Source organism: Lethenteron reissneri, chromosome 51 (assembly GCF_015708825.2).
Source record: "Lethenteron reissneri isolate LAM-NWPU_2019-01 chromosome 51, ASM1570882v1, whole genome shotgun sequence".
Classification (NCBI taxonomy): domain Eukaryota; kingdom Metazoa; phylum Chordata; class Hyperoartia; order Petromyzontiformes; family Petromyzontidae; genus Lethenteron; species Lethenteron reissneri.
In genome coordinates, this window is record NC_083829.1 from 6,828,351 (window position 1) to 6,852,862 (window position 24,512).

General features: G+C 52.5%; 1 protein-coding gene across 1 annotated transcript; it reads left to right on the forward strand.

The window, feature by feature from the left end:
* The first annotated feature begins 117 nt into the window (after positions 1–117).
* LOC133355473 (uncharacterized) lies at positions 118–23,442 on the forward strand. The gene is made up of 4 exons (XM_061572788.1): positions 118–136; positions 17,773–17,885; positions 18,909–19,521; positions 19,915–23,442. Exons 2-4 carry the CDS (start codon positions 17,832–17,834, stop codon positions 20,292–20,294), a joined length of 1,047 nt encoding a protein of 348 aa, XP_061428772.1. The 5' UTR covers positions 118–136; positions 17,773–17,831; the 3' UTR covers positions 20,295–23,442.
* Positions 23,443–24,512: the final 1,070 nt, after the last annotated feature.

The following is a 24,512-nucleotide window of genomic DNA, read 5'->3' on the forward strand; positions in this document are numbered from 1 at the left end:
GGACATTTAGCCAGAGCTGGTATGCTGGAAAGGCCTGACTATGCGGATGTGCAAAGCAGAATGAACCTTTTCTGTTTCCCTCGTCATCTTTGTCACGCTTCCATCTCGGAACAAGGCCTGGACAGGGAGACAGAGGGTGAGTAATGTGACGACGGGGTTTTTTTTTCTTAACGAGAACACCATCTTTTCAGAGGTCACTCACAACAGCCCCCACCTCGTAGAAAATGTCACGAGGCGTCGCGTGTCCAGTGTGCGCGTGTGTGTCTGCGTGTGTGTTTGTGCAATTGGTCTATGTGCAGTGGGGGAGCGGTAGTGCAGTGGTTAGCGCTACGCCGCGTTACGAACCTGGTGACCCGGGGCTCTATTCTCGCTCACGGCCAACACCGGTGACGATTGTCTGAACCGGTCCTGGGCCTCCTCCCCTAGGTCGACTCAGCCTTAAATGAGTCGTAGAACCGGGTGCGGTGTATTAAAACAAAAACATCGGCGCTCGGGGAGACAAAGCGGCCAGGCGAGGTGCCTCGTCCCCGGCCTTCATAGGTGCCACTCGCGAACAGCAACTTGCCCCAAGCAGCCTGTTAGAGACTACACGGGGGACCTTTGTCTCATGAGGTGTGAGTGCGCGTGTTGCCTTGTCGATCGGACGTCGGATGGAGCCTGACTGCGCCTGTTAGGCGCTCGGCTGGGAGACCTCTTGCGAAGTGCCTGCAGGTGTTGTCGGCCTGGGATACGAAGTGGTGAGTGGGTGGGTGGGTGGTGGTGACAACAAAGTGGTGAATTGTTGAACCCATCGGTGCGGAGTTGCGGGCGGTTACCACGCAGCAGATGGAAGCATGAAATGGTCCATACTCTTTGGTTCGGAAAGCATGAGCAGACCACGCTTTCCCACCTGATGACGGACGCTTGTGTTGCGCCCGAAACGTCGTGATTTGTTTTATTTTCTACCTACGTGACTTTACCGACAGAACCAAAGAGTATGGATTCCTGCAGTCACCGAAAGCTTCAAAATCATGAAAGGGTTCGTCGACTCGGCTTTTGTCAGCACGAAACATTCCTGTTCGGTGCCGTAACCCGCGCGCGGCTAATCGCTTCATCTCTTTTCACATTTACTCATCACAGTAGACCCACACTCGCGAGGCACCGCCAATGGTAACAGTATTCAGGAGACTCGTCGACGATTTATCATCGATTAAAGTCCGTTATGTTGAACACAGTCAATGGTTATTTCCTGCACATATTGAATATTTAGGCGGCGGTTCTCACCAAGATCCCACCACCACCCACCACTGTTAGATGAAGATCTCCCTAAGCTAACACCATTCACAAAAAGGTGATTTCATCGCTGCATCTCCTCGGGGTACGTGTTGTCTCTCTCTCTATCTCTCTGACGCATTCCATCCCTTGGCTGCCACTCCTTCACGAGTCTTGACCACTGACCAGCGGCCGTGGGGCCTCTGAGTCATGACGTATCCTGCCCGACGCCACTAAAACTCTTTCGAGCTTATGCAAACTAGCTGTAAATAACTGCTAATGACTCACTCAGCCTGACGTCTCCAGCAGAGCTGAACAAAAGAAACCAAGACAAACGATTTTATAAAATATAAACGACACGGTAAAAAAAACCAAGACACAAATATTTGATTATTTATGACACTCTTCCTGTCTGGCTATATGATTTGAATAAGGGTCAATTCCCGAAACGTCGCCTATTATATATGTGTTTCATTTTAGGGCCACAGTGATATTGAGAAGGAAGGTGTTGAGTTGGTATTTGTGCACCACCGCCAATGCAGCAGTAGCAGCATCATTGTTTACCAAATAATTTTCGTATTCACAACGGATTGCGCTTACAACTTTGGCACGTGTCTTGTTTAAACATTACCCGTACCCGCCCACGTGATTCACCCGGGCCACGCCCACCGTCACCTGGGCCACGCCCATCATCACCTGGGTCACGTCCATTCTCACCTGGGCCACGCCCATTCTCACCTGGGAACCGCCAAGTTCAACTTGGCCACGTCCAGTTCATCTTGGCCACGCCTACACGTTAACTTGGCCCGCCCCCAGGAGCTCACAGGCCCCACCCCCACCTGGCCTTGCCTACTTAAGGGGAGAACTCACGCCGTCTCTCCGCTTGTAGGCAACCCGCTCCGCCGTGATACGCACAGCGTACATTTACGTCCACGTTATACAGGTACATTATACGCCACTCGCACGGGTGCTTCACGCACACACCACACACACACACACAGGTGTGCTCTGTTTGTAACTACGGTAGAACCAGGGGCTCCAGAACTTCTACAACCAGTTCTCTCCATTTTTTTTCCCAGTTATAAATGGGGCTCTTGGATTTAAGCCAAGTTTGTCGGTCTGTTGTTTAGGGCCCTTAGGTGAGTCGGTGGGTAAGAGTGGGCAGACGGGCAGGTGGAGTCTTCATCTACGGAATTGCACAGACAGCTCGCCTGTACAACCTCACTTCAGAGACTCATTTACCTGCCTGTACAACATCACCTGTGAAGTGTCACCTCTACAAACCCACCTGCGGGATCTCACCTGTACAAGCTCGCCAGCAGAATCTCATCTCTACAAGCTCACCTGTGGAGACTCACGTTTACATCTCACCTGGAGAACCTCGCCTTGTACAAGCTCACCCGTGGAGCCTCACCTTTGGGTGAGGCGGAGAGGGGGGATCTCACATTCGTACGAGCTCGCACTCCGCAGAAGCTCAACTGCGCGACCTCACCTGCGGTCGGAGGCTCGCCTACGGAGTTTCTCGGTTGTGCAAGCTGAACTCCGCGGCGCAACCAGCACGAGCTCGGCCCCCCTGCGAACGCGGCTCACCCACTTTGCGCAGCTGAACTGCGCGGGCGGTGGGGTGTGGTGGTTGGCGCTCAGCAGGTGAGGTGGCCGCGGGCGGACGGGGCGCGTTCGAGTTACTTATTGATGTAAAATATGATACGCGCTCTGCCACACGGCTGCGCGTCCGCGACACTCCTCGCTTTTGTGACCACGTGTAGCCCCTGGGCTGGGCGCGGGGCGGGGGGTGGGGAGTCCAGCAATCATCATCATCATCTTCTTCTTTAGTTATGTTCATTCCACTGCTGGATGCCGTGGTGTTGCTAGGCGCAAGACAGGCTGAGCTAAGCGAAATTAATGTAACACTTAGTCGGCTCTCGCGACCGGTGTTATGATTCATAATTGATGGGTTTTTTGGGGGGTCATATTGCGTAAATGAAATTTTATTCGGGAAACTCGCCCGCGATGCTGGTTGTTGAATCTGTTAGCGAAACGTCGAAACTATTTAAACGTTGCGAGATCGCTCTCCAACGACACTACCGATGTGCTGCTGAAGCAGTCATACATTGGTCACGTGTGTTAATAACATGACAGCTTTATTAATTGGCTGTGCCGGGTGGAGGAGGGTTTGCGACGCACATTGCATTTATGCGGCGGTCTGGCAAAAAAAAAAACAATTTAGTATTTTAAGAAAAATACTTAATGGCCAAAATCGGCTCAAGGTGTCCTCCCGGGATTTGTACAAAACAATAATATACAGTATATGGGTGAAGCAAAAGTTGACCTATAGTTAGAAACCTATAAAGGTAACACGCGCATTTGCGTTTAAGAAAGATAATTCATCTCGCATTCCGATCGCATCTGAATGTCCACTCTCACGTCGCTGCACATTCGTCCGGATCTCCCATTTCACCGCTTCTGTCTTGCATTTGTTCAATCTCACGACAGCTTTCTCTTTTGTTTACACTCACCCACGGCTCGCTCATCGCACTAAATCTCTCTCTCTGCTTCTCGCGAGGAAGTGTATACATCAAAATGGGGTGGGGGCGGGGGGCTAATTTGAATTCTACTTCGGGGTCCCACAATGAGCCAGCGCCGTCAGCACCACGAGCTGAGCTGATGGAGGCCTCTTCCATTCGCTACCGTCTCTCGGACGGGCTCCATTCATTGGCTATCAACTCGGTCGTTCGTTTTCACCCGTTAGCCTCTCTAGCCGTGGCGCGTCCCAGTCCAAGCCTCACTGACTTTTGTTTAGCGGGGCGCCGCGGTGGCGAGATGTTAACTCCCTCGCCTGGCATACAGGAGGTCGTGGGTTCAATCCCAACTATAACGCCTGTATATTTGGAGTTTGCACGTCTTCTCCCCGTGGATTTTTCTTCGGGTCCTCCGGGTTTCCCCCTTCACATTGAGAATCAGCATGGGTTTAGACTATTTGGCTGCTATAAATGTCCACATGATAGGGCACTTCGTTGGCCTATCATTGGCTCAGGTCACTTCTGAAAAAGAGTTTCATAGCCTTACCTGGTAAAATACAAATATAATAACGGCCTAAGTGTATGTATGTTGAACTTCTTTCGCACCGTACACGCAGCCAACCTTTTCACGGGCGTACAATCTCTAATTCCACACGTTCCTCTCAATGCAATGTTTAGAGGGAATCTCTCCACGCTTCATCGCAAGCTTTTAAATTGTTCCGCAATTCTCGTCCATGACCCCACGTGTGCCTGAACCGCGTGTGAGAGTAGGGAGTGCGTGGCAATTAAACACGCTCTTCTTTCTCGATATCGATCCGCTGCTTTGATCGATCACACGCTTTAGAAAGTTGGGGGTCCGTGCCCCCTCTTTTATTTGCAGAGAAAAACGGAGCGATGAAATCGGCTCGGCTGGAGGTGCGCGGGTGCTAGGTCGACTCAGCCTAAAAAATGAGTACCTGGTGCGGTGTGTAAACATCGCCACTCGGGAGACAAAGGCGGCCGGGGGTGGTGTTGGTCACCCACTCCCTCGTGTGCCGTTCCGTTCTTCATAGGTGCTCGCTAACAGAACTTGCTCCTCCAGTATGTTAAGGCTTTGCGGGGTATCTTTGTCTTTGTTTATCCAGCAGTGGATTGATCACGGCTTATGATGACTAATGACGGCCTTTCAAATCCTCCAGATGAAACATTTCCTATAGGGTTCGATAATAAAATAATTCAACGTTGCTTTAGATTTTCGCATTAATTATTTTTTTTCAATTTTAAGCAACCTCCGGCTCGTGAGCCCGACCAGAACATCATCACACTTCACATCCGTCACTCGAGACCAGCGCTGCTGTGCATTGGATACGGGCGAGTCCGCGGTCACGGAATGACACGAGCCGGTAGAGTGATGTTAACCTGGAGGGCGATTACATTGCCGGCTTCTAATTCCGTTACCACCGACTCAGCTCGGTGTATCACGGGTGGGGTTCGTACGGTCTGCGGGCCGGCCGCGTGACGCCTACCGCGTGGAAACGGCTGGCAACATTCGCTGCGAGCTGCCGGTCACATGAAGACGTTGTATTGCACAGACTCGCGCGGAGACCCACAGATTGACGCGGGGACCCACAGACTCGCGTAGAGACCCACAGACTCGCGTGGAGACCCACAGACTCGCTTGGAGACCCACACTCGCGTGGAGACCCACAGACTCGCTTGGAGACCCACAGACTCGCTTGGAGACCCACAGACTCGCGTGGAGACCCACAGACTCGCGCGGAGACCCACAGATTGACGCGGGGACCCACAGACTCGCGTAGAGACCCACAGACTCGCTTGGAGACCCACAGACTCGCTTGGAGACCCACAGACTCGCGTGGAGACCCACAGACTCGCTTGGAGACCCACAGACTCGCTTGGAGACCCACAGACTCGCTTGGAGACCCACAGACTCGCGTGGAGACCCACAGACTCGCGTGGAGACCCACAGACTCGCTTGGAGACCCACAGACTCGCTTGGAGACCCACAGACTCGCGTGGAGACCCACAGACTCGCGTGGAGACCCACAGACTCTCTTGGAGACCCACAGACTCGCGTGGAGACCCACAGACTCGCTTGGAGACCCACAGACTCGCTTGGAGACCCACAGACTCGCGTGGAGACCCACAGACTCGCTTGGAGACCCACAGACTTGCGTGGAGACCCACAGACTCGCTTGGAGACCCACAGACTTGCGCGGAGACCCACAGACTCGCTTGGAGACCCACAGACTCGCTTGGAGACCCACAGACTCGCTTGGAGACCCACAGACTCGCTTGGAGACCCACAGACTTGCGTGGAGACCCACAGACTCGCTTGGAGACCCACAGACTTGCGCGGAGACCCACAGACTCGCTTGGAGACCCACAGACTTGCGTGGAGACCCACAGACTCGCGCGGAGACCCACAGACTCGCTTGGAGACCCACAGACTCGCGGGGGGACCCACAGATTGACGCGGGGACCCACAGACTCGGAGACCCGAAGAATGACGTAACTCCAATGAACTCCGCTGCCTCTCTATACAACGAGTCAATGCCGCTGTTTCTACACAGCGTTTTGAGACGCGGTCGCTTTATCGTGTCACGTGAACATCTCCAAATGCTTTCCAAGGAGTTAATCGCGCGCAATGGTGCTAAATAAGCCGATGTATGATTATAATTAAAATGGGTTTGTAAACAGACGTCAACGCATCACAGCAGCAATAGCAGCGGTGCTAAACACAAGGGCGCGTGAGAGTTCGATTTTTTCTTCTTTTCTCGCGAATGATGGCAGCGGCTTCAGGAGAGTTCGTCCGTGTGGCTTAGGGGCCGTCCATAAATGACGTCACGCACCTAGGGGGGGGTCAGATATTTGTAATAAATATAGACAACACGTTCTATTTAATTAAATATACTTTTTAATACATGTTTTCTCCTACAACATCAGAGTGCAGCGGCACATTGAATACGCACTACAATGACAATAGTTTAAAGCGATTTGAAACATGTTTTATATTTTTTTTGGGGGGGGGGGGGGCAAAGCTTTGTGACGTCATATTTGAGGGGGGTCTGACTTTTTGTGACGCCGTGTGACGATGGGGGGGTGGGGGTCTTAGCGTTGGCAGCAGTGAGGAGCGCGGTGTGGGGGGGGGGTAGGGGAGGAGTGGGGGGGGCAGCGCTTTAACGGGAGGCGCTGTGAGCGTGAATTAGTGATGAGCCGAGTTGCGAACCGCGCCGAGTGAGCGAGCGCGCGGAGCCCGCGGCACGCGGCACCGTTCCGGGTCGCGGCCACCGCCACGGCGATGACGCCGGTGCACGGGGAAGAGATGGGGCACCTCGTCTGCCTCCGACCAGAGTTCACCCCAGCCTTAGTCTTAACCACAGCCTTAGTCTTAACCACAGCCTTAACCTTAGACACAGCCTTAGCCTTAAACACAGCCTTAGCCTTAACCACAGCCTTAACCACAGCCTTAACCACATCATTAGCCTTAACCACAGCCTTAACCACAGCCTTAGCCTTAACCACAGCCTTAACCACAGCCTTAGCCACAACATTGACACTAGCCTTAACCACACAGCTTAGCCCCAGCCTCAACACCAGCCTTAGGCTTAACCCCAGCCATACCCCCAGCCTAACCCCTGCCTTAACCTCAGCCTTCACCACACAGAATTAACCCCAGCCTTAGCCACCAGCCTTCATACCAGCCTTAGGCTTAACCACAGCCACACCCTCAGCCTTACCCACAGCCTTAACCTTAGCCCCAGCGTTAATCTTAACCCCAGCCTTAGATTAAACACCAGCCATAACCCCAGCCTTAGCCTTAACTCAAAATATATCATACGCCCTGAGCTTGTAACCCTAAACGCTAAACCTCAACGATACCCTCATCCATAATCCTAAACACAGCCCTTGCCATAAAATTGCCCCGTCCCTTGAGTTATCACCTGCTTGACAAAATAAACTTGAACTTAAAATAAACCCGAACGCTATTCCGGGAACGTCATCCTGGCTATAGCCCTAATCTTGGCTGTAACCCTAACCTAAGCCAGAACCTTAATCCGGGCCTCATTCTGAAACCGAGTCTCAACTCCTAAGCCACGCCCTAATCCTAACACCAATATTGCACATCACCATGGATCCTAACAATATCACTAACATCAATCTTGGTCCCAACACGAGCCCAAACACTGGCCCTAATCTCAGCCCTGCGCCCACTCAACAGAGGTTATGCGCTGGGTGTATTTCCTACGGTAGTGTAACTCACACACGTGTTATAGTGCACAGTGTCAAAGACTAAGATCCCCCTCCTACCCGTGTAGCCTTAACAGAATGTTGGGGCAAGTGCTGTTAGCGAGCGCCAATGAAGGCCGGCACGGGTACACAAGGGAGTGGGTGGCCAGCACCACGCCCGGCCGCCTTTGTCTCTCCCAGTGGCGATGTTCACACACCACAAAAGGTACTCATTTGAGGAAGAGTCGACCTAGGGGAGGCCCAGGACCGGTTCAGATCATCGTCACCGGTGTTGGCCGTGAGCGGGAATCGAATTCGGGTCGCCGGGTTCGTAGCGCAGCGTAGCGCTAACCGCGACACCACCGCTCCCCACAGTGTCACCCACGCTCACACACGTGTGAGAGTATTCATACTGATTTGAAGCTTTCGTGACTGCAGGAATCCATACTCTTTGGTTCTTTCGGTAAAGTCACGTAGGTAGAAAATAAAATAAATCACGACGTTTCGGGCGCAACACAAGCGTCCGTCATCAGGTGGGAACGCATGGTCTGCCGAATCTAGATTTGAAGTGTTCGTGACTGCAGGGATCCATACTCTTTGGTTCTTTCGGTAAAGTCACGTAGGTATAAGAAAAAGGGTGCATGGTATCAGAAACTCGAAAGCGTGAGGCAGAGATGATTTCTCACTCCGTATGTTCTGGAACGCTGCTTGTGCTGGCTCTCAGCAAGGATTATTGGCGTAATGCACTACAACTAAGAGTACAAAGTATTCCTAGCCATTATAATCGTTTATTAGTGTCCCCTGCATTTGAATTAACCTGCGAACAGGTTAATAAAAAAAAATTCTCAGGACAAACCAGGCAAGGTGGCTTGGACGCGGTGTGGCCAAAACTAAACCCAGAACGGCGTTCCGGACTCTTCCGGCTGGAACTGAGCGCTGCGGACAAACTCAACGAATTAATCAAAACACCGCCTTAAGAGACGTATAAACACAAGACAGAAGCCTATCGATATCACTACACTTAAAAAGGGCCACTGGCCAAAACGTCGCCTAGATATTTCATTTAAAGACCACAATTATTGACGAACGAGGTGGGTGCTTTAAATGTGTTTTTTTTTTATTACGTCTCGTATGCACAGCATCGCTTGGCACGGTTGGGGCTACGTACGGTGCAAACGAAGTTCAACGTACAGATCCGTACGTAGTGCCGCACTGCCAGCTAGGGGAAACTGAGGTGCAGGGCCCAAGCCGCGACACGACCACCACGGTGACACCGCCGCCGTGTCAGAACACGGAGATATCGCTCCTGCTTGCCAGATCTGGGTGACCTGATTAGTGAAGCAGTTATTAATGATAATTGTTTTTTTACCCTTCTATCTGGCAACAAAACTGACACCTTTTTTTACCAAGGAGTCATGTTTACATAGACCACAATACCTGCAGTCATAACGCAAACAAAAAACATAACTCTGATGTGTGCACTGTCCTTGAAGTTGATTGGTCCACACCCGAGACAGCTTTCCTTAGAGCCTAGCCTCACATGGTGTTGGACCAGATGACGCCAAAAGGCGCACAACTCAAAGACAATGCACAATCAGAGTATGAGAGCTCGGGGTAAGCATATTTTTACCGGCAAATGAGGTTCCAATGGTGTAAATGCAGTTATCAATGTTAACGATTATCAGCAGCAGCAGCAGCAGCACCCGATACGTTGGTTTTCAATCGCGACGGACTGAGGTGGTGGCCCCTCGCCCCCCCCCCCCCCCCCGTTGGTTCTGGCCCCGCCCCGTGTCCCGTGCTCCACGTGCTCCGACGGACAGCTCCGGGCCAGCGTAGCAGCAGCTGGCCAAGTGGCGCCGAGCGGCGATGCTGTCCCGGCTGCACTCCCCCCGTCCTCCGAGCGCGCTGCTGCTGCTGCCGCTGCTGCCGCTGCTGCTGCTGCTATTGTGGCGTCACGTTACACCTCGCTACGGCGCCGTGCCCTACGCCTTGGGTTGGTGGCTCACGCAAAGATCGAGAGAGTTTTATTCGTGCACTTGCCGGCGCACGCGCCCCCAGCCTGCGCGGCGAATGAGGAACCGCGGTGGCTAGGAGATGTTAACTACCTCGCCTGGTGTACAGGAGGTCGTGGGTTCGATCCCGACCCTGACACCTGCTGTATATCATCACCACGGTGGCTAGGAGATGTTAACTACCTCGCCTGGTATACAGGAGGTCGTGGGTTCGATCCCGACCCTGACGCCTGCTGTATATTTGGAGTTTGCGTGTCTCTCTCTCTCATCATCATCACGGTGGCGAGGAGATGTTAACTACCTCGCCTGGTGTACAGGAGGTCGTGGGTTCGATCCCGACCCTGACGCCTGCTGCTGCTGTATATTTGGAGTTTGTGTGCCTCTCTCTCATCATCATCACGGTGGCTATGAGATGTTAACTACCTCGCCTGGTATACAGGAGGTCGTGGGTTCGATCCCGACCCTGACGCCTGCTGCTGTATATTTGGAGTTTGCGTTTCTCTCTCATCCTCATCACGGTGGCTAGGAGATGTTAACTGCCTCGCCTGGTGTACAGGAGGTCGTGGGTTCGATCTCGACCCTGACGCCTGTTGCTGTATATTTAGAGTTTGCGTCTCCCATCATCATCACGGTGGCTAGGAGATGTTAACTACCTCGCCTGGTGTCCAGGAGGTCGTGGGTTCGATCTCGACCTTGACGCCTACTGCTGTATATTTGGAGTTTGCGTGTCTCTCTCCTTGTGGTCGCCGTGGATTTTTTTCTCTGGGTCCTTCGGCTTTTTCCCTCCACACTTTTACAATCGACGTGCGTTTAGAGTCTTTGGCTGCTATAAATACCCACACGATAAGCCATATCCTTGAATTATCAATTGTGGCCAGGTTGCTTATAAAGAAAAGAGCTATATAAGTCAGTGGGCCTTACCTGGTAAAATAAAAATAAAAGTTTATAGTTTTATGGAAGCTGATGCCTCCACCGGGCAGTACAGGAAGTGGGTTGATCCTTTGTTCCTCCCACCATTCTCAAATATTTTGTCGTTGCCAAATTCTATTCTTGAGCATGATGGCAGCAGAAACGTCCTTGAGGAGCTCGAAGCCAAATGCGGAGGTCCTACTGCTGGTCACGACGAGAGAGGGCTTCAGCAGACAGAGAGTTCGTGTCGTTTTGCCGCTCCTCTTCTGTTGAAGTGGCTTATTGTGCGGTCCAGAGTTTGAGTTGTATGGCCACGATCGCGCTCCTCTGGCTTGTCTTTACTGTATCTCTATCTGTCTCTGATTCTCTGCGCATCTCTATTCGTCTCTATGGATTTCGATTTAAAGCTTCTTTCGTGACTGCAGGGATTCATCTTATTGGTTCTTTCGGTAAAGTCACGTAGAAGGGAAGTAATAAAAGAATCAAAATAAAACATAATAAAACAATTCTCACGACGTTATAATCACATACCTGCATTTCCCATAAATATGCTAAATGCCTCTTGATATGCATATTCTTTTGTCAAGGCGCCCTTTTCCCCCCTTCTAACCCAGCTTATATATATGCTCCAAGCACGTGTGCTGTTTCATTCAGACGCTGTCGCCTCGACAGACCTGGTTTTCACCTGAGGACGGCTGCTTGTGTTGTGGCCGAAACGTCGTGAGAATTGTTTTATTATGTTTTATTTTTATTATTTTATTACTTCCCTTCTACGTGACTTTACCGAAAGAACCAAGAAGATCGTCTCTATGGGTTTACTACATGGTGCTGTAGTTTGGGTCGCCTGGCCACAATCGCACCATAAGCGATGTGCGCATCGGCCTGCTATTGCTGGTCCGATGCAGTTGATGGATCCACCACCAGCGCCGTCGAGGAGAAGCCAGGAGGCACGATGACGCTTGGGTCTCGAATTCGGTATTTATTCTGGATATTATGCGAATAGTCGAGTAATCCAATCGATCATTAACGGTAATATTGACAACTGCTTAACTAATCGGGTCACCCAGCTCTAACCAGGAGCACTCTGTTTTCTGACACGGCAGGGGTGTCGCAGTGGTGGTTGTGTTGCTGCAGGGCCTGCATCTCAGTTTTTCCCGGGCTGGCGGTGCGGCACTACTTATGTATGTTGAACTTTTTTTGCACCGTACGTAGCCAACCGTGCCAATCGGAGGTGCGGGGGGAAGGACAAGAAACTACAACGCAACAACAAGCGGTTATAAACCGATGAGTGTTAAATCTAGAAGACGATTTAAAAGTGCACAGCTCCAGCGGCTTCCTAACATCGGAAGGAAGAGCGTTCCAGACGGTCGCAGAAGCGCACATGAAAGCGCCGCGCGATGCCGAGTCGGCGAGCGCGTCACGACGCGGCCGGCACGATGCGCGCGGTGAGCTCGGGGGTCGACTCTGCGCAGATGCACCGACACTTGTTAGATCTTTCGGTAAAGTCACGTGGGTATAAAATAAAATAGATCACGACGTTTCGGGCGCAACACAAGCGTCCGTCATCAGGTGGGAAAGCTTAGTCAGCTGCTGATGCAGACAGTTTTATGACCCTTGGGCTACACCCATTTCAAACCTTTTAAAACAGTCTGCATCAGCAGCAGACCATGTTTCCCCACCTGATGACGGACGCTTGTGTTGGGCCCGAAACACGTCGTGATCTATTTTATTTTCTACCTACGTGACTTTTACTGAAAGAACCAAAGAGTATGGATTCCTGCAGTCACGAAAGCTTCAAATCAACACTTGTTAGATCGCCACGACCTCCTCTGCCCGTGCCGCGCGGAGGCAGCCAGCTCGGGGAGATGCGCGCTCCACTGTGCAAGATAACTCGGCAGAAGAATTGCGTTGCCCGCTTCCCATCCATACCCGTGCCCCTTCACTTAAAATATTAACCTCTTATTTTTTTTAAACATCCATTCAGCCACACACCCACACACACACGGCCTTCTGGGTGTGCATCATTTCAGCGGCATTTGTTCAACGCAAGCAACAGTGTCTCATCAATAGAGTCGGGCTGCCTTAAACCGATGCTGGGGAACTGGGAGATATTTATAGGCGAAAGCACTCTCTGTTGTATACGGGTCCTGGTTCGATGCAAAACGATATCATAGATAACATTATACATATTACGTTGTGTCTTGCGAGAGGAGATGGGTCCGTGGGTTTTTAATATCCAAGCAGAACTCCATTCCGTGTCTCCACACGTAAAGAAAACTAGTTCTTCGTCCATCAGCCCATTGGCTTTCCTGTTCAATATTGTCCAGCTGAGAACACGTAGGCTTTCGCGAGCAACCACACCGGTGTTGCTGTACTAGTAACGAATTGGAACGTTCGGTTTACGTGACAAACCTTACTAATTGGCTGTGTCGGGTGGTGGCGGGTTTAGCGACACATTTATATTTACGCGATCTAACCAAAACAAACTTGTATTATGGATTATCTAGCTGGATTGGTTTAAGTTGCCAGCAACTCGGAACCGGTTTCAACTTTATGGGTTTCATCAGCACAGCCTGTTGGCGTTTGATTTGAACGGGGATTGCATGGTTTATACGGAGTACTCTTGCCTCGAGCATCTGATAATCCAGCTGCGTATGTTTAACAACCTTCGAGTCTGCTGACGAGACCCCACCTACTCAATATAACAATAATGAACTAAACTTTTAATTTGACCAGCTCAGGCCCACCGAGGTATATAGCTCTTTTTCAGAAGCGATCTGGCCACAAATGACAGCTGAACGAGGTGGCTTGTCGTGTGGAAATGTAGAGCAGCCAAATAATCTGCACGCGTGTTCATTCTAAATGTGGAGGGGAAAAAAACGGAGGACCCAGAGAAAAAAGTCCACACAACCACGGAAAGAGAGAAACACGCAAACTCCAAATATACAGGTGTCGGGTTCGGGGTCAAACCCACGCCCTCCTACATACCAGGCGAGGGAGATAACATCTCTCGACCGTGGCGCCCTAATAATCATTTGACCACAATGTTGACTTGTGGGTCGGTGGTTTAAAATAGGGCTGTGCGCATCACCACAACTTCGGGGTGTGGTGATGTCACGTGACATGCACCACCACCGCGACCTTCACCACCACCAACCCAATCCTTAGTAGGTGTTTGTTCACATTTTACCATCGCTCGCTCGCTACGCGTGTCCGTCCCGACTGTTATGGGGCGAGGGGGTCAGCCTGGGTGACCCCTGGAATGGGGGGTTGGGTTGGGATAGGTGGGTGGGCGGGCGGTGAGAGGGCGGGGTGGGGAGGGGGTCTCTACCCCCAGCCCTTGACCCCTGTGACCTCTGGCAAATGTTGACCCATGAAAAATCAATTGCGGACGTCACCGAGTGACGCAGCTGCGGTGGGAGGCACGTGAGTGAGTGAGTTAGTGGAGCGAGCCGTTTGCACATAGATTGAAATCAGTTGGGGGGGCGGGGGGCAGGTTAACTTTACGTACGAGGAAGTCTAAGTTTCATGTTCTTCGTCATGATCTCATGATCACCATAGCCACAGTAACATCGTAGTCTTTGTTCGCAACATAATCATAGTCTGCGCATTGTATCGTCGCCGTCTCGAACAGCAGTAGCCATGGAATGATCGTGGCAATGTTTTGTTATCGTCATTTAAAAGGTTCATCGTGACCCTAATGATAGTAATTATGTTCAGCAGCATCGGAATCGTGACAATTTTCGTCATCGTCAGCGGTCACCCGACTTGATCTACTACCCACCGCTGCCTTCCCCGCCGGATCGGAAACGAAGAGGGCTGTGATTCTGCCAAGGGGGAAGTAAACCTCGAGCCCCCCCCCCAGCCACCCACCCCCCTCGCTCATGCAAATAGTGTGACACCCAACACGCAGCCGGCAGATTCTCCCTCCCGGTCACGCAGCCGCGTCCATTGACTGCGCTTCGTGGTCAAGCGACGCGTTTCGCGACACTTATTTTTTATTTTTACAAATATTTCACCAGGTAAGGCCACACCGAGCTTATATAGCTCTGTTTTCAGTAGCGATCTGGCCGCAAATGATATCCCAGTTAATTGGCTTATCGTGTAGAAATGTATAGCAGACAAACATACAATAGGGGCGCCTATTGCGCTGCCCCCCCCCCCGAGCGCACCGCTGCTATTGTGGCGTCACGTTACACCTCGCGACGGCGACACACAGAGCCGCCGCCGCCTTGGGCTGGTGGATCACGCAAAGATCGAGCCAGTTTTAGTCGTGCACTTGCTGGCGCACGCGCCTCCTGCCTGCGCGGCGATTGGGGAGCCGCGGGGGCTAGGAGATGTTAACTACCTCGCCTGGTGTACAGGAGGTCGTGGATTCGATCCCGACCCTGACGCCTGCTGCTGCTGTATATTTGGAGTTTGCGTGTCTCTCTCTCATCATCATCACGGTGGCTAGGAAATGTTAACGACCTCGCCTGGTATACAGGAGGTCGTGGGTTCAATCCCGACCCTGACGCCTGCTGTTGCTGTATATTTGAATTTGGCGTGTCTCTCTCATCATCACGGTGGCTAGGAGATGTTAATGACCTCGCCTGGTACACAGGAGGTCGTGGGTTCGATCCCGACCCTGACGCCTGCTGCTGTATATTCGGAGTTTGCGTGTCTCTCTCTCATCATCATCACGGTGGCTAGGAGATGTTAACGACCTCGCCTGGTACACAGGAGGTCGTGGGTTCGATCCCGACCCTGACGCCTGCTGCTGTATATTTGGAGTTTGCGTGTCTCTCATCATCATCATCACGGTGGCTAAGAGATGTTAACTACCTCGCCTGGTATACAGGAGGTCGTGGGTTCGATCCATACCTTGACGCCTGCTGCTGCTGTATATTTGGAGTTGGCGTGTCTCTCTCTCATCATCATCACGGTGGCTAGGAGATGTTAACTTCCTCGCCTGGTATACAGGAGGTCGTGGATTTGATCCCGACCCTGACGCCTGCTGCTGTATATTTGGAGTTGGCGTGTCTCTCTCCACGTGGTCGCAGTGGATTTTTCTCTGGGTCCTCCAGGTTTTTTCCCCTCCACATTTTTAGGATCAACGCGCGTTTAGAGTATTTGGCTTTTGTACATTTACACGCGATAAGCCACTTCGTCGAGATATCATTTGCGACGAGGTCTCTTTCTGAAAAAGAGCTACGTAGCTCAGTGGGCCTTGCCTGGTCAAATAAAACAATTTATATAGTTTCATCATGGCCCTGAGTCCCGCTGTAAGATTACAGGTGCTTTGGAAATTTCCTTCGCCAGAAAACCTCGCAAGGCACGTGCTCCCCCCCTCCATCTGGGATATTCCCACACTCCCTTGTGCCGATGTCACGCCAACCCACGCAGGAGTTTCCACACCAGGCGGTGGTGGTGGGTGGGGGGAGCGGAGTCTGTGGCGAGCCCCACGTCTCGAGACTCTTTGTACAAGGGAGTTTCACGCGCCGTGGCGCCGGGGCAATTCCCGTGGGTTGTCTGTCAAGGTGGCGTTGTCGCGTCTGCGTCAATTCGTGCGCGGCATTGACATCGAGACACGGTTAGAGATGGGAGAGATGAATTACCGAGGCTTTTTCTACATTTACCTTCGACTACTACTTACTGCTGCCCCTAGCCGCTGGGATCACAGGCATCCACCAACCACCAACCAGGCAGCACTACCACCGCCACCGGGATCATCACCATCATCATCATCAACATTATCATCGGCTATGTTCCATCCACTGCTAGATGAAGGCGTCCTCAAACCCGCCGCCGTCCCTCCCCCGTCTCAACAAGCAAACAAATAAAGCCCTGGGCAAACACGGGGAGCCGTGGGGCTTCCTCCTTGCTCCGCACCCCACACCCCGCGATGTGTACTCTCCGTACAGTGAGCGACGGAAATTACCGGTGGTCGTGTCAAGGTGATGTTTTCCTTTCGTCTCTGAACAGCTGCGTGGGTGGTTTAGGGGGTTGGTGGTGTTTTAATGTTTTTCAAGGTGTACCCCAAAACAAGGTTTGTGGGGGGGTGTTAGTGCGCGCTTTAACAAGTTGTACCCCAAAAAAGGTTTGTGGGGGGGGGGGGGTAGTGCGCGCTTTAACAAGATGTACCCCAAAACAAGGTTGGGGGGGGGGGTTAGTGCGCGCTTTAACAAGATGTACCCCAAAAAAAGGTTTGTGGGGGGGGGGTTAGTGCGCGCTTTAACAAGTTGTACCCCAAAAAAAGGTTTGTGGGGGGGGGGGGTGTTAGTGCGCGCTTTAACAAGTTGTACCCCAAAAAAAGGTTTGGGGAGGGGGTGGTACGCGCTTTAACAAGGTGTACCCCAAATGAAGGTTTGGGGTGGGGGGTTAGCACATGGTTGGAACTTTTAACAAGATCTGCCCCGACTGTATTGAGGTGTGAATTAACAAAGTGTACCCCAAAAAGCAATTAATCCGAACGAAAAAAAAACCCAATATTGTATACAAAACAATGATGCCGTCCTGTGGAGAAGATATGGGTACCGACATAAATAGCATGGAGACAGAGTGCTCTTGCCAACTGCCAACCCGAGATAATTTATTTAACAAGCCTCAATCTGCTGACGAGCCTTAGAAGATCGAACCCGGTCCAGGGTTTTCTTGCTTTTAGACACAGGTTGCTTGCTGGATAACATTTGGGTCCGGAAAGCCTGGAGTAGGCCGATGACGAAATCTTACGCGCGCATGTGGAACTTCTTTCACACCGTACGTTGCCCACCGTGCTAATCGGAGGTAAACTCGCATTCGTACCGACGTGGAGACACCAGCGGGCGAGGTTTGAGGCGGGGGGACGAGTCTGACGATATGATGTCCCGCAGGTGCCTGGACTCGGGGTTCGTGCTGGAGACCCCCGTTGCGTGAGCGAGTTGGGGGGGTCATGGACGCGGCGGTTGTGGCGGGAGGCACGGGGGCTGCGTGGACGAGGCACAAGGTGAGCCGGATTTGACGGTGATGACTAAAACAAATTAAAGTACTTTTTTTTTTTCACCAGGTAAGGCCCACGGGGCTATGTGGCTCTTTTTTTCAGAAGCTTACCTGCCTATCGCAGATGACAGCTCGATTAAGTGGCTTATCGCAACGGAAATTTGTAGCAGCCAAACGGTCTCAACGCACGTTGATTCTAAATGTGGAGGGGAAAAACTGGAGGACCCGGAGAAAAATCCACGCGGCGTCAGGGTCGCGATCGAACCCACGACCTCCTGTATACCAGGCGAGGTAGTTAACATCTCCTAGCCACCGTGATGATGATGATGAGTGATGGTGTAGCTGTTAGCGCTACGCTGCGCGACGGACCCGGCGACCCGAGTTCGATTCCCGCTCACGGTCACCAACGCTGGTGACGATTATCTGAACCGGTCGTGGGCCTCCCCTAGGTCGCCTCGGCCTCGGCCTCAAATTTGTACCTCGTGCGATGTGTAAACATCGCCACTGGGGAGACAAAGGCGGCCGGGCGTGGTATTGACCAGCCTCGTGTGCCATGCCGGCCTTCGCTAACAGCACTTGCCCCAACAGTTTGTTAAAGCTATACAGGGGATCTTTGTCTTTGGTAGTGACGGTGATAATTAAAGGAGGTGTGGTAGAGAGGGTGCTCGTAGTGGTTGTAATAGACGTGATGGTGGGGATGGAGAAGGTGGTAGTGGTGGTGGTGATGACAATCGGTGATGGCTGATACCAGTGATGTTGATAGCGATGATGATCGACGGTGCTGACGATTTTCCAATGACGTTTCATTGAACGATGACCTCATTGCTGCTCCTATGCTGATGATTCCTCCCCCTACTCCGATTCTAACGACCCCTTCTCACACTTCGCCTATTCTTCGTCTGATGATTATGATGACAACGACGACGACGATTCCTCCTCCTTGTTTCTCTTGCTTCTTTGCTGAAACCGACGTTGATGACCCCAACATCATCATCACCATCTCCCCCTCTGCACCACCGGTCCCCTTCAGCAGCAGCAGCAGCAGCAGCCCGACCACGACCTGAGCCACCTGTCGAGCGAGGAGCGCGAGTGCCTGAGTTTCTTGGACAGCGCCATCAGCTCGGCGGGCGGCTCGGACTATCTCGAGGAGGCCGGTTCGCCGGGCGACGAGTGGGACAGCGCCGCGGCGGGCGGCGCGACCCCGTGGCGGGTCAACGGCGACGACGCCTGCCACGTGGCGGGAGATGCCGCGTCGCCCGCGGCGGGCGGCCAGGCGACGCCCGGCCACCAACGCGGGGCAGCCGGGCAGCAGCAGCAGCAACCGCAGCCCCTGCCGCGCCGAGTGATGACCAACAGACCGCTCGTCCTGCCTGAGCCCCCTTCTCCGGGACCCCAACACTCGGGGCCCCCTTCGCCGGGGTCGCAGTCATCGGGGCCCCCTTCCCCGGGGTCTATTTCTTCGGGCTCGTCGTCGTCGGGATCGCAGGGTTCGGGGTTCCTGTCTCTATCGGTCCCCTCCTCGGGGCCCCCTTCTCCGAGGCCCGACTCGCCCCTCTCGTCGCCGCAGACACCCCGGCCCGGCACCAAACCCCCGCTGCGCATCGCCCCCGCGCACGGGAAAGGATTCAACACCATCATCAAAGGTACCTCCACACTTGCGGGCGTGCGTGCGGTGGTGGAGAGCGGTCGTCGTAGCGATTGCCGTGCTGTGCTACGAACCCGGTGGTACGAGTTCGATCCCCGCTAGCGGTCACCAACACCAGTGACCATTATTTGGGCCTCCTCTCGGTCGATTCAGCCTCAAATGCTGCTGCTGATAATAATAATGATGTAATTGCTGCTGAGGACGATAATGATGATACGGATGATGATGATGAAGCCATTGCTACTACCGCTGTAAAAGATGATACTGTTGATGCTGCTGCTTGTGCTACTCATCGTTATTCAAATGATGATTATCAAACTGCTGGCGCTGCTGTGGATAATGATGCTGCTGCTGATGACGCCGATGACCATCCCTCCTCGTCCCCACGCAGCCGGAGTGAACGTCACGAAGAGGCGCTCCATCATGCTGGCGCTGCTCAACGGAGAAAACCAAGCCGACGACTCCGGCCCAGGGATGGGGTCGGGTCCCCCCGCGAACCCAAGCGACCCAAACCCGGCGCCGAGGTCCCGGAGTCAGCGCGCCTCCCTGCAGCCGGGGCCGCTCACCGGGGATTCCGGTTTTCCCTCCCCGCGTGACCCGGCTTTCCTGAGACCCCTCAGCCCCGGCCGCCTACCCCCGTCGTCGGACCCCGGCTCGAAGCCAGGCGGGGCCCAAGGGCTCGCGAACGGAGCGGTGTCCTCGCCGCAGCGGAGGGGTTCGGAGCCCACGACCAAAGACCCGCGGTGGAAGCGGAATTTTTTCAAGATTTGAGGCGGCTCGGAGGTTCGCAGATGGCCGTATCGGGGGGACGCTGAGCCTTCCCCGCCGTGATGTCGCGGCCAAATCCGAGGTCTTGATTTCGTAAGAACCGGCACGGACTAGGCGGTTACAAATGAACTGGGAGAATAACATTGAACAGCAGGTAATAGACACGCGCCGCGCGGAGTGAACGCACAAAGTGGCCGATTTCTGTTAAAATGACCGTCGCGACGATGGCAACGCTGTTCAGGAGCGCCTGATGAACGGTTGATTTTGTTGAACCGGGTAGAGAGAACTCTGAAGAGAGCGGGAAAGAGTATCGCTTGCGAGGGTAATCTGTGTTCACCAAAGTTGACAAAAGCCACAACTTCGAGGTCAAAGTGCAACGACTAAACGTAAAAACAACGGCGTGGCGGAATAAATCGAAAAACGGTGCACAAACAGAAATCAATTTTGAATGTAATAAACCTGCAGTACAACAACACATTCGATGTCGTGTATCGTGAGGATGGCCTCGACAAATTATCTTGAAAAGCCACTCAAGTTAAAATGAAGTTTCAATCTCCTGACCACTAATAACTCACCTGGCCTTCCCCCCACGAGTCGCTCAACCGCGTGTCGTTGCTTAGTCCTGGCGGCTAAACCCGCCGGCAGTGCCACGCTTCCCGTTGGGCACGGCGCGATGGGCACTGCCCCGGCCTCTGTCTGGCTACGTTGTCCCAGATCCCTCGAGTCACCATCCGTAGCGAGGGGCTGCCATTCTTAGCTCATTCTTCAATAATCTCAGCTCCACCACGAGGACCAGGTGCCATCTCAAAACTCAGGTTCCTTCAAAGTTCTCGGGTCACTCGATGTCTCCCCATGTCAACCAGGAGGACTATGGCTGTTGTTTCAGGCTCCCCAAGGAACCCTGGGTTCTTCAGGAATGTCAGATCTACAAAGAGGCCAGGATACCAGGTACCTCCAAACAGAAGGTCCCTCGCGGATCCGATCTCTCTCAAGAGTACCGAGTAGTTATCCGGGACCCTTCAGAACCTCGGCTGCCTCCGTAAGGTTCTAGGTCTTTCACGCAACCCAGTTCCACCACGAGAACGCCGGTATATTCTACAGGAGGACCCATGCCTAAAACGTTTACATTCACACAACGGCAGAATGGGGAAAAAAATGTATCCTACACAACACCAACACGTTGATTGGACCTGAAGACTTTCCCTCTCGATACTCATGAATACGTGCTGGACATTCCACATTCCTATGGCAGTGGCTAGTTTATATCGACTGGACAACAAACTTCTAACAAAGTTATACTCGTATATATTTTAGTAGTTAGTGTGTGGAATTAAGTAATAAATTAGACATCTTTGCAAATTCACCGCTGGATGAAGGTCTCTCTCCCCTCCCCACGCTGAAATGGTCACGGGGGGGGGGGGGGTTGGGGGGAGGAGGAGATGGATTGTTTGACCGTACTTCACCACGCTGATTTAGTGCGGGTCGAATAAGAAGTGGTGGGGGTGCCGGGATCGGTTTGCACGTCGCTCTGAGCCACCGATGTCAGCCGTGGTGACCACGCGGCCCCCTGCGTTCGCATTGATTGGGCGGGGGGGGGGGCTGCGGTGACATGGCCAAGCCCGCGAGATGTCCGTACGATGTCGCGGCGATCGGATCGTCCGTATCGTATCGTCCGTACGATGTCGCAGCGATCGTATCGTCCATTCCGCTAAATGTCGTGATTATCAGTCCTCTTTGTATCCTTCCAAAGAAGAACGTCTTCTACTCCCCGACCAATGTTACGTTCAATGAAGTAAGAAAAAATGTAAGCTTAATTAGACATAATGCAGGTTAAATATTTTGTATTATTAATAGCTGTTCCAAAATCTAGTCTATAACAATGTGCGATACAATAGTGAAGGTAACGGAAACCGGCATCGCGATAAATTATCGAAACCGTGAAAGTTGATGTCGGGTATCGCGACCGTCGTATGTGAGCGGTCTGTGAACCGGCCGCTAAAATCCCACCGTGCGCTAACCGCCGCGCCACCAATCCGCCAGAACCACCACAGTGTAGAATACTGCGGTTAAAATACAGTACGAATAACTTTATTATCATGGGCACAAAGGGCGAAGGGGCAGTATTATTGTTGTTGTTGTTTGTGTTAAGGATCGCGTTGTTACAAAGGAGCTACCTGAACTTAGAGAATTCCACAAATGCTTGGGCCGTTCTCCAGTTTCTCGAGGGAGCCCACGTGTGTTTTTATTTTAAGGGATGACCTCCGTCAAACACTGCACGTGGGTGACCAGGTGACCCGGTCCTCGTGTTTCCAAACAATCCACTGCTGGATGAAGACCTCCCCCACACCTTGTTGGTCATGCTCGGTTGTTTGACCATACTTCACCGCAGCTTGGGCGAAGGGTGGAGTTGCGGGCGGGGCGGACGCAGGACCGGTCAAGATATTTATCGCCACTGATGGTAGACGTAGGCAGGAGTCGAACTCTAGGGAGCCGGGTTCATAGCGCAGTGCGCTAACCACTGTGCCACCGCTCCGACTCCAAGGGTGACCGCTTCCTGGAGCAGCGGGTGGAGACGGGGGGCGAGGATTCGCCGCCTTGACCACGACCGATGCTCCAAAGCCTCGCTGAGTCTGAAGACAATCAGGAGGGACCTGCTACATTGGGATGTTTGGCTAATACCATTGCGGTATTGCTCACAGCTGCCCTTATTTCGCATTGTCATGGCTGCGCAGATTTCCTTTTTTAATTTTGGCTGCGTCAGTGTTTCAGTTTTGTAGCTGCGCAGATTTGTTATTGGTAATGACTGCGCGGATTTCTTCTTGGTCGAGGCTGGGGATTTTATTTTTATGGCTACGGCAGATTTTTTTTTAAATGTGCGTGGCTGCGCAGATTTCTTATCTCTTTGGGCCACACGTAATCTTCTGGGGGGGATGGGGGGGGGATTCCCGTGCTGCGTGGATGGGGGTTTTATTTTCATATAATGGCCGTGGCTGCGCACATTTCTAAGTGGTGTAGTATAGAAGCACTGGGGCGTGTAGTGGACCCGCGTGACCGAGTGGCCCGGTTCACAATGGGGCCAGCACGCCGAGCGATGGAGTCTCTGGGACGCCTCTCAAGGGGTGGTAACGGGCGCTTGAGTAAACATTGTTAACCCACGAGGGTGGGCGGGAGGAGGAGGAGGGGGGGTATGGGACGCGAGATGCCAGCCGCCGGCGTGAGACCTTTGAGACCTTTAACAAAACAAAAATGCCAGGTTTCAGCCACCTGTGATTACACCCGGTACTCAAGTGGTCAAAAGACCCACGGGCTCGCATAGAGACCCACAGACTCCCATAGATATCCACGGACTCGCATAGAGACCCACAGACCCGCATAGACACTCACTCGCGTAGAGACTCACAGACTCGCATAGACCCACAGACTCACATAGAGACCCACAGACTCACATAGAAACTCACGGACTCACAAAGACACTCACTCCCATAGAGACTCACATAGACACTCACTCACATAAAGACTCACAGACCCACATAGCAACCCACAGACTCACATAGACACTCAGACTCGCATAGAGACCCATAGACTGAGTTGTTATTAAACCGAGTTCTCAAGTGTATTTAGTTGATGGTCTTCCGCCCGGTCACAAATGACTGCACAACAACAAAAAATACATTCCTTTTTAGTTTGAATTTAATTTGACTAAATTCTAGTTCTGATGATTAAAACATCACCTTTGGCCGTCATCCAACAAACATTACTCTCACGCGCAGAGCGGGAGGGGAGGTTACTGTCCCCCACTGTGTGCACCAAAGAATCACTTTGAAGGGTTCCCGGAGGTGGCTCTGAGATGTCCGCTTCCGTGGGGCATTCGCCAAACCCCAAACGGTGGCACTGCTCTGCGAGAAGATGCGAATTGGAGTCGCCAAGGTGGCTAGGAGATGTTGACTTTCTCACCCGGTATACAGGAGGTTGTGGGTTCGATTCCGGCCCTGACGCATGCTGTATGTTTGGAGTTTCCACGTCGCTCTCTCTCTATCTCTCTGTGGTCGCGTGGATTTTTCTGCGGCTCCTCCGGTTTATCCCTCCACATTAAAGAATCAACGTCACGCGTTTAGAGTATTTGGCTTCAATAAATTTCCACGTAATGGCCCACTCCGTTTGTGACCAGGTCGCTTTTGAAAAATAGTTTTATAGCTCCGTGGGCCTTACCTGGTACAATAT

What these genes read in the sequence shown, in the direction of transcription:
- LOC133355473 (XM_061572788.1), top strand. Translation starts at nt 17,832, where the DNA reads ATGGACGCGGCGGTTGTGGCGGGAGGCACGGGGGCTGCGTGGACGAGG. An exon ending in CTGCGTGGACGAGGCACAAG is followed by an intron (nt 17,886 to 18,908) that starts GTGAGCCGGATT and finishes GGTCCCCTTCAG; the next exon opens with CAGCAGCAGCAGCAGCAGCC. An exon ending in ATTCAACACCATCATCAAAG is followed by an intron (nt 19,522 to 19,914) that starts GTACCTCCACAC and finishes GTCCCCACGCAG; the next exon opens with CCGGAGTGAACGTCACGAAG.